The sequence below is a fragment of the Peromyscus maniculatus genome, chromosome 1 (assembly GCF_049852395.1).
Source record: "Peromyscus maniculatus bairdii isolate BWxNUB_F1_BW_parent chromosome 1, HU_Pman_BW_mat_3.1, whole genome shotgun sequence".
Taxonomy (NCBI): domain Eukaryota; kingdom Metazoa; phylum Chordata; class Mammalia; order Rodentia; family Cricetidae; genus Peromyscus; species Peromyscus maniculatus.
Window position 1 is genome coordinate 51,775,823 of NC_134852.1, and position 9,645 is coordinate 51,785,467.

The 9,645-nt window shown below is 51.9% G+C and overlaps 1 protein-coding gene across 3 annotated transcripts; it reads right to left on the reverse strand.

The window, feature by feature from the left end:
• Positions 1-327: 327 nt before the first annotated feature.
• Positions 328-3,481, reverse strand: Krtdap (keratinocyte differentiation associated protein). 3 transcript variants are annotated; one of them, XM_076553350.1, is made up of 6 exons: positions 3,341-3,481; positions 1,709-1,747; positions 1,581-1,622; positions 1,380-1,424; positions 755-802; positions 328-440 (listed from the first exon to the last, which is right to left on the reverse strand). In XM_076553350.1, the coding sequence occupies exons 1-6, from the start codon at positions 3,425-3,427 to the stop codon at positions 435-437; spliced, it is 267 nt and encodes an 88-aa protein (XP_076409465.1). In that variant the 5' UTR covers positions 3,428-3,481; the 3' UTR covers positions 328-434. The 3 variants fall into 3 exon arrangements, with proteins under 3 accessions (XP_076409465.1, XP_076409431.1, XP_076409527.1); XM_076553316.1 differs by having other exon boundaries at positions 328-493; XM_076553412.1 differs by lacking the exon at positions 1,581-1,622 and having other exon boundaries at positions 328-493.
• Positions 3,482-9,645: the final 6,164 nt, after the last annotated feature.

Genomic DNA, 9,645 nt, shown 5'->3' on the forward strand with positions numbered 1-9,645 from the left:
AGGAGCAGGTCACTGATGACGTCATATTCCCCCTCTCCAATCACCATTCCTCACACTTGACACTGCCTGATTTCTTCTTCAATGATCCCATCCGTTATCCTTGGAGAGGTGGAGCTGGTTCATCCTCCCCTCGAGTGACAGGTAACTCGTGAATAAACTCTAGAGACTTAATTTAGGAGATTACCTCACTGTGCAAGATGGATTCCTTCCCATTTCCTCCCATCTGTCTGCTTACAATCCTCTCAGAACTCAAGGGTCCCCCTACCCGCCTTAATTCTTCTCCAGAGCCCAGTAGGATAAGGACAGAAACACAGATTCAGGAGCCACTTGATTGGTGGAAAACACTTTATTGGAGGTACTGAGCCAGGGGAGATTTGCCGTAGAATTGATGTGGGATTCCACGCTAGCTCCTCTTCGTGGGGTCAGCCTAGGTCCTAGGTCTTAAAGAGAGTGATCACTGGGAATCGGGAGCTGCACTTCTTAGTCCTTTTATCTGAAGGGCAAGGGATGATGGTCAGAGTGAGGACCCCCTCCCCCGAGGTTGGAGCCCCCATAACAAAGCCAGGATGGGTGGGGCTTTGGTGGAAAAGAATTCTTAGCCTGGTCTGAGTTTCCACTGTCTTCTGAATATAGTAGCTGGGATGGCTCTGAACTATGGGGAAAGGTTTATCCTTCCTTCGGTCACCCCCTCCCAAGTCCTCTGCCTCTTCCCTCACCCCATTCCCCTTAACTTGTGAATGAATACCACTCTTACCTTAGGGAAGTATTCCCAGTTAATGAAAGGTAACGCATTTTTGAACATCTGAAAGGAGAGAGTGAGGTCAGGTAAGCAGGCATCAGTAAACACTCACTGAATAAGTAGGGATCAGTGAAAACTCACTGGATGAGCAGGGATTGCACACTAGCGTGCTCACCAAAGTGTCACAGTGCTATTGCTTTGGTTTATAATCACAGGAAGAGCCCACATTCTAGAAGCTTCCTTCTGTGTTTGGCATTGGCTGCTGTGCAAACACACTTTCTCTTAGACATCCCAGCATCCCAGCGACCTCTCAGATAAGCAGTGTCTTCATTCCCCACGTCCCAGATGAGGACACTGAGGCTCGAAGAACCAAAGCTGTTTGCAAGGGGTCGCGTAGAGAGCACAGAGGCAAGGCCATGAAGTCTGGCTGTGCTTCTGACTCAGTTCTTGGTGTGGGTAAGCCCTGTTCTTCATGAGGACTCAAATAAATTGTGCTGGGTGGGTTGGTTTCAGGTCAGGACCTTCGCTATGTCCCCCAGGCTGGCCTTGAATTCACCATCCTTCCACCCCAGGCACTGGAGTGCCGGGATTTCAGGCATACTTCACCATACCTGGAGCCAAATACAACCTAAGCACTTACATCAGCGATAGCATGCCAGTTCAGGAAGTTATCAGACTTAAAGGCCTGTGGGGAGAAAAGAGAGGCCAGAGATGGGTCAGTTCCAGAGGCCACCCGTGCTTCACCCAGCCCTCTGGGAAAGAGGAAGATGGGCCCAGGAATGTCGAAAGCTGTCTCCTCTGGGAGGCAGGCAAGCCATGGGTGCTAGAGAATCTTACTTACAGACTGCAACTTGTCAAGGTTCAGGAACTGGTTGTTAAAGCCCTAAGCGAAAAAGCAGCATGTTAGGGAAGTCAGGAGGAAGACAGAGGTGGGGAGACACCAGAGAGTGTGGGAAAACAGGTCTTTACCTCTGATCCCGCAGCATAATTACTGACGGTCGTATCTTCCTAAAGAGGGTGACAGAGAAGAGACAGATGACCCTGAGAATGATGAGTCCCTCTCCCCGACACCCACCCCCTTGCCTCTCCCTGTCCTCTTCCTCTTTTGTAAGCTGGTCTCCAAGAGGCACCACCCATGGTCTCTCACTGGGGCCCCAGGGCCAGTCCCATTCTGGTCCAGTACACCCAGTTGCTGGCAGTGGGTGGAAAGGGTGGAGAAGGAGCCCCAGCTGACAGAACCAGCTAGTATTGTTTGGCAGTTGATTTTCTGTGTGCCAAAACACCCATGCTTATTGGCAGGGCTGGGTGGAGACCAGGGTGCCGGCAGGAGCCACGCCCCTAAGGTGAGCTGCCTGGCTCACAGGCTGAGTCTCCTCTTCTGTTCCCTGAAGATCTCTGTTCCTCCATCCTACTGACTTCCTTATCCCTCCCTCCCCAGGAAAGGGCTCACAAATATTTGGCTGTCTGGGCAGGGTCCCAAAGCGCAGAGCTTAGCAGTTTGACAGAGTTGTTTTAAATTTGAATTAAACTTGGGCAGGAGGGGCCTGAAGTATGGCTCAGGGGTTATGAACACCTGCTACTCCTGCAGAGGACCCCAGTTGGTTCTCAGCACCTGCATTAGAGGCCTCACAACTGCCTGTGAGTCCAGTTCCAGGAATAAGATGTTCTTCTGGCCTCCAGGCACTGGCCATGCACATACGCACAGACACTCTTAATTAAAACTAAAATCTTAAAAATAAAAAAAACACCTGCATACATGCATGTGTGTGTGTGTGTGTGTGTGTGTGTGTGTGTGTGTGTCTAACTAGATAGCCTGAATGAACCTCAGACTCCTAATTCTCCTGCCTCAGCCTCCTAAGTGCTGGGATCACAACTGTGCCCCACCTCACCCAGCTAATTCCTAATAAGTAAGAATTCATAAATAAACAGATGTCCAGTTTCTTGTGAAAAGTGTAAGGCTCCAACCACCATGGACAGTCTCTCCACTTAGGCACAGTCTGATGCCATAGACCTGCCAAAGTTCCCCAGCTCATTTGAGATCTAAGCAGATCCTGCTTTCCCTGAGGCCACTTGCTCAAACCCAGTGAGACTAAGCCCCCTTGTCTTAGACTTTTAAATCCAGGAGGAACATTCTTCCCTCCCTAAGGATAAGACAGGCCGAGGAACTCCGGGGGTCTTCTCTGTCTGACGACCCAATCATAAGGAGTCTAGGCCAGCAGGGGGCCTCCCGTCATCTGGAAGCTACTCAGGGGTTTAGAAAGGAAGGCTGGATTAGGGGGGTCCCAGTGACCCATCTCAGCTTCCAGTACCCCCCACACACTTACTATTCTTTCCAGATGTGTAAACACCCCTGTCCTAAAGGTCTTCCCAGAATTGTTCTGTTCTGTCCCCTCCCTCCTTTTGCATAAGCTTCTTCCCCATGGCCTCCTACTTCCTCCCTCCCTCCCTCCCTCCCTCAGAAGCCCAGCTTCTCATCCAGCTCCCGAGCACCAGCTTCTGGAGCACATTTAACAAATACGCCCCTTCTCCACCAATGGACAGGAAGGACCAAGGGGCAGCTGGGTAATAGATCTGAAAGGCCAAAGTAGGTGGTGTGCTCACCTCAGCGCCCCCCAGGGCAGCTCCCTGGGCCGCATGTAATGCCAGAAGAGAGAGGAGAGCCACAGCGGGAAGAATTGGGATCTTCATGGTGTCAGGTTGGGGTGCTCTGAGGCGGGGCCTGACTGGTGGCCCTTTATATTAGCAAGGAGGTGGCTATGAGGACGAGTGGGGTTCCCACCCGACTGACTCACCCCCAGATCATGTCGCCCACCCCTGGGGCTCTGGGAGGGGGAGGCATAGACTGTTCCCAGTATATCTTTGATTTCCCAACTCTCCCCTTGCAAGGTGAGGCTGCCATGGGTCTGTTCATGCATGGGGTGATGGGACAGAGACAGGTTGGGCCTGTCCCTGCAGGAGTTGGCATCCAAGCAAGCTCTCCTTCTGCATTTGTCTCTTTTCCTCTATGCCCCACACCCTGCACAATCCATCTAAAGCCCTCCAACTGGTGGAAGGCCTCCACACCGCAGACCCCACCTGCCCTTCCAGCTCTCCTCTTTGCTCTCTTTGTACATGTCTCACCTGCTGGATAAGGTGGGTTCCTTACCAGGCACCCCCTTCCTCCTCCAGGCATCTGTCCAAGCCTCTCATCTGTCTCTCTCCCTCTCTCTGTTCCTTCCTTTCCTTGCAGTTTTTTGAAATAGGGTCTCGTGTAGCCCAGGCTGGCTCACTGAGTACACAAGGATAACCTTAAACTCCTGATCCTCCTCCTCAGCCTCCCAAGTGCTGAGATTATTCACATGTATCACCACACCAGCCTAAACTGTTCCTTAATCTTAAAGTGCTTTTTGCTCATCTCCAGTTCTTGGAATTCAACATCCACCATAGGTGAAGCTTTCCTGGTTGCTCCCATTATCCCAACCTGTGCCTTCTCAGAATCTTATGTCTCTGAATAATACACATGCCTAAACTTAATTTCTCTTGTTTCTTTCTTGAAATATCAAGTCTCATATAAGTTGGGGGGGGGGAAGCACACTTTGGAGATATATATATATATATATAATCTCCAAGACTCTCTAACCAGGCTGGCCTCAAATTTACTATGTAGCCAAGGATGACCTTGAACTTCTGAGCCCCCTGCCACCACCTCCAGAGTGCTGGGATTACAACCTTGCACTGCTACATCTGATTTATGTGATGCTGGGACTCAAACCCAGGGCCTTGTGCATGTTAGGCAAGTATTCTACCAACTGAGCTATCTCCCCGGCCCAGGAACGGTGCATGAATCCCCTTTCTATCCACCAGCACCATGCCTTACACACCATGCAATGGCGAGTGGGAGCATTAGAATTGCATCCACTCATCCTGTGGCCCAGCTCTGCACCTGCCTCTCTTGGGCCTGGACTCTGCACATTATCCAGATGTTGCTCCTGGAATTTCCAATAGATGACTTAGGGAGACAAGGAAACCAGAAACACAAAGGAGCAGAAACAAGTGTCCCAGAGACCCAGCACGAGGAGCCTCGGAGCTGGCCTGACCTCTGAGCTCCTGCTCTGAACAGTCCCACTTCCCACCCCACCTCAAAGCGACAGAACAGCCTGATGACTCAGCTTCTGCAATGAGGTTCAGATGGCCCAACCGGTGTCACAGGGAGGTGCTGGGACAGGGACCAGCTCTGTCCTGGCAGAGCCACCCTTATCTGAGGGTTAGGCTCCCTACCCCAGCCTGAGGCAACACACACTGTGGGCAGGCCTAGGTGGGAGGGCTAGGTGTTACTCCTGAGGAATCTTCATGAACCCCAGAGGCTGCTGCTCCAGCCCCCTGCTGTCCTCACACCCCAGTGCCCTCTCCAGCCTCACCAAGTCCTCCTGCGAGCCTCTTCCACCTTGATAAAGCTACAGGAGGACACAGCCTGAGGAACACCCTCCTCGTGTGATGACCGTGTGACTGTGGATGTCGGGTTCAGCTGATGCTCCTGGAGGGGACAAGAAAGAGAATAAAGTGAGGCGGGTGGAGTTCCTCCCAGAGGGTTTTCTGGAGGACACAGTTTGGGCGAGAGGGTGGATTCATCCTGTTTAACTAATTAGCAGTGCCTGCCGAGCTCATTGGAGCCTTTGCATCGGGGTAGAGGGAACAGAGGCCCTAGAAGAAGTGAAGAATCAAAAGAGGACAGATGTTATGCAAATCAGCTCCATTTAGACACGCTAATGGTGGAATCCAATTTCAGCGCTGGCTCACACAGTACCCAAACACAGACTAGCCCACACCAACACCACACTATTATCCCTGCCTGGCTCTGGGCTCTGCTCTATGGTGGGGCTTTTGTAGCATAGTGATGTCTCAAAGATGTTTTCCTTTCCACCTAATGGTACCAATAACCTTGCCAGTTCTGACTCTGTGGCAGGCCTTGTGCTAAGTATTCTGAGTGCATGATCTCATCGAATTATCAGAAGTTCTGGGAGATATGCATTCTAATTACCCACATTCTGTGGGTGGGGGAGCCACGGCAAATACAGAGGTTAAATAATTTAACAAAGGTCGCATGCCTGGTGCGGGTGTGTGGCAGGGCCAGTGTGAGAGCACTGGGGTTCCAAGACTTGAGCTGGGTCTCTGACAGTCCTTTGCTCCCGTGCCGTAGCATTTGGTAAGATTAGACCCTTGACCAGCGAGTGCAGGGCAGATGCGGGAGCCCCCTTGGCCAGATGAGCTTTGTGACCAAAGCTTGAAGCATGTATGTGTTAATCTAAACGAATTCAGCCAGACACTCTCAGCAAACAAAAAGAAGGAACTAGCCAGGCACAGTGAAGGGCTGTCATCCTAGGAACACCCAAAGCTGAGGCAGGAGGATGCAAAGATCAAGGCAGTGAGTTCAAGGCTAGCCTGAGCAACTTACTGACATGTTGTCTCAAAATAGAAAGCAAAAGGGGGCTGAGGATGTACCTCAGTGGTAGAGCACATGCCTGGAGTCCACCAGTGAGGGAGTCTGAGTGTGGCTGGCTCAGTGGTAGAGCATGTTCAAGGCTCTGAGCTCAACCCGAGCTTTGGCAACCATGTCCTACAATAAACCTGCAATTAGTTACCTTAGTTTCCAGATGTCCCACATAGAAAAACCAGCTTCCCACATCAAGTATGTCTTTGAAGGTAATGTTCTAGCTGGGTGTGGTGGCCATAGGGGCCTGGAGAGCTGGAGACCAGCCTGGGCTACATAGCAAGATCCTATCTCAGAACACAAACAAACAAAAAGGGTAGGTAATCAAACAAAGACAGCACTCTGCTCTGGACCCGGGTTTGTAACTGTAGTGTGTAAAGACACAACACCTCTAAACACAAGCCGATCCACTCAGTGTTCAGGCAAAGGAATTCTGTCCCCCTGCGGAGGCAAAAGCTGGCTGTGTCAGTCCGATGACTTGTCCTCACTTGTCACCTTCCAGATGATCCAAACATTATGTTTGTTTTACGATACTGGGGGTGTTGAACCTAGGGCTTCATACATGCTTGGCAAAACTGCCACTGAGCTACATACATCCTCAGCTGTCTTTTACTATTTTTGTTTTTAATTTTTACACTTAGTGTGTATGTGGGTGCATGTGTGTGTCGAGGTCAGTGATGGCTTTCTACCAGCCAAGCCATCTTGTCGGCCCTCTTTTTAGTTTTTGTGACAGGGTCTCATTCAGGGTCCTAGACCAGGGGCGGAAGAGACAGTGCAGCCAGTGAACTGCTTGTCATGCATACATGAGGTCCTGAGTCGGATCCCTAGAACTCTTGTAAAAAGCTGTGTAGCGGCGTGGATTCCTGAGCTCACCAACCAGCCAGCCCAGACATGTGTAAGCCTATGAGAGACCCTGTCTCGAAAACAAAGTGGATGACTCCTGAGGAGTGATACCGAGGTTGCCTTCTGTCTGGTACTCAGACATGAGCACCCACGTTAGCATGAACTAACCCTAACCCTCTCTCTCTCTCTCTCTCTCTCTCTCTCTCTCTCTCTCTCTCTCTCTCACACACACACACACACACACACACACACACACACACACACACACAATTCCCAGGCTGGCCTCCTGAGCAGCTGGAAAGATAGGTTTGGCTCCCTGGTAAATTTTCAGGAGTGAAATGATTTCTGTTAAGCACTGATGTTAGACCCCTTCTCCATGCTCCTCATTTCCTCCATCCACACTGCCTTGGTGACTTTGTGCTCCCCAAGTGTCCCATCTCCAATAGAGTGGGGAGGGGGTAGGTTGTCCTCAATAAGGGAGGTCACAACAGTTCAGTCATGGAGTGGGGAAGAAGAGGAAAAATCTCCCAGGATCCCACTCTCTTTGAATGAATACATAGAGAGATGGGATCCTACTGACTCTGTAACCCCATCCCTAGGTCTAGCCACCCTGTTCCTTCTCTGAGAACATCAGTGAACCCCTGTGTCTCACTGCCTGCCCCCACACACCCCAACTGTGATAGAACTTGATGTGGGTAGGAGGTGAGGCCCAACCCTGATTGCTCCATCACGGCATGCACTGGGGTAGGAGCCAGCCTCCTGGGTGTCAGGGTTGGGTGATGAAAGGGATGAACACCAGATACTCAGGGAACCTGGGGACAGATGGGGGCATCCCTGGAGAAAGAAGGGGGGCTGGGGTCTCAGGAGAGGGTGTGGGGCAATTAGAGTGGGAAGAATGACCTCCGGCCAGTGCCAACTATTACCACACTCCTGGAAACGGCCGCTCCTCCTCCCACTCGGAAGCTGTTTGCCTAAACTTCTCCCAGGAAGACTTCCTGGATCGGTCCCACTGAACTCCAATCCCTCCTCCCATTGGGTAACCCATAAAGATTTCTTGAGCAGACACTTCACGGGAAGTCAAGAAAGACAAGATGGCCAGCCTTTCCATTCCTGCTCCTGGGGAGGAGGCAGATGCCACCTAACAGAACAAACAAGTACTCACGGATGGTAACAGGTGCTGGGAGATGACCTAGGGAGGGGCCTGTGAACTGAGACCCGCAAAGAAACAAACAGAGAGAAAGAAAGAGTTAACTACTGGGGGTGGGGAGAAACTGAGCTGGACCTGGTGCCTGAGGCAGGAGCATTCCACCTGTACTATTGAACGAGCAAGGGGCAACTCAGATGAGAACCTGCCTCAAAACAAAACGTGGTGCCTGAAAGTTGGTTCAATGGGTAATCGCGCTTGCCATGAAGCAATTGCCTGAATTTGAACCCCAGGATCTGCATAGTGGAAGGAGAGGCCTGACTCTGGCAAGTTATCCCCCTGACCTACACACCCCTATGGCACATGTGTGGGTTTGCGCGCAGACGGGCGCCCGCGTACACCCACACCCACGCACACCCACACCCACGCGCGTATACACACAATAAACATATAATGAAAAAAATTAACTAGAAAAGTAAAAAGGCTGAAGAAACAGCTCTGTGGAGAGAAGTACGGAGGGAGGAGGAGAGAGATATGAATACCAGATGACCCTGTCACCTCGAGAGCCTCTCCCCCCAGATCCAGTCTAGGGCTGATCGGGAGCTTGGAAAATGGGACCTCAGAGCTCCAGTGAAAACTGGGGGCTCGCTAGAAGGGAGGGAGGGACCACTGCCCGTCATTGGAGGGCCCCTCACACCAGACAACCTCCCGTTACACTTGAAAGGACCAGGAACATCCCCTAAGAGTCGGGAACCATCTTGATCCTAGTTCCTTGGTCCCCTCGGGGACCGGCCCCAGGAGACCTGGGTTCCCAACCTTTTCCCATTCCCTTTCGCACACAGGAAGCCCTGTCACCAGCGAGGACCCGGCTTCTCCCAGGGACAGCCCCTCGTCTTCCCCCATGTGGCTGTGACGAGGTACTGCAAGGCCCTCCACGCAGTTGAGAGCAACCCGGAGCCTCACTTTAAGAACCAAATTAAGGGGAAGACAGCCAAGCCAGTACGCCTGCGTTTCCACCGGCGTGATCAGGTGGCTTGCCTGAATCAGCGTAGGGCCACGTTTCGTTCACTGGTTCACAACTTATTTGAGGCCTTGTGTCTAACTACAACCGAAGGCAGTGTTGCCAAGCGCTTAGCGAACTTGCAAATGGCACAAGACTCGCTCAACTCGCAGGATTTCTTTTCTCTAACTTCCTGCTCCCCTCCATGGATATGGGGGTGGGAGGACAGAGGCAGGGGCCCCTCCGCTTGGGCAGTCTGTACCAGTTCCATGAAACACAGTGCTGTCTGGCCTGTCCCAGGGGCTGCTCAGCCTGTGCCAGTGCCCGAGCGGCTCCCGCTGGTTCACCCGCCTTCCTCAGCGGCATAGCAGCGGTTGCACGGCACAGTACTGACTCTGGCTCCCTTCCTTCCCCAGCTTCCTACACGCTGCCACCACCTGCCGGTCCCCATC

Bases quoted from the DNA above. Each gene is read 5' to 3' on its own strand.
- Krtdap (XM_076553316.1), bottom strand. From the start codon at position 3,427: ATGAAGATCCCAATTCTTCCCGCTGTGGCTCTCCTCTCTCTTCTGGCA. The intron at 1,748-3,340 runs GTGAGCACACCA...CACCCTCTTTAG, and splicing joins CTGCCCTGGGGGGCGCTGAG to GAAGATACGACCGTCAGTAA. The intron at 803-1,379 runs GTAAGTGCTTAG...CTCTCCTTTCAG, and splicing joins ACTGGCATGCTATCGCTGAT to ATGTTCAAAAATGCGTTACC.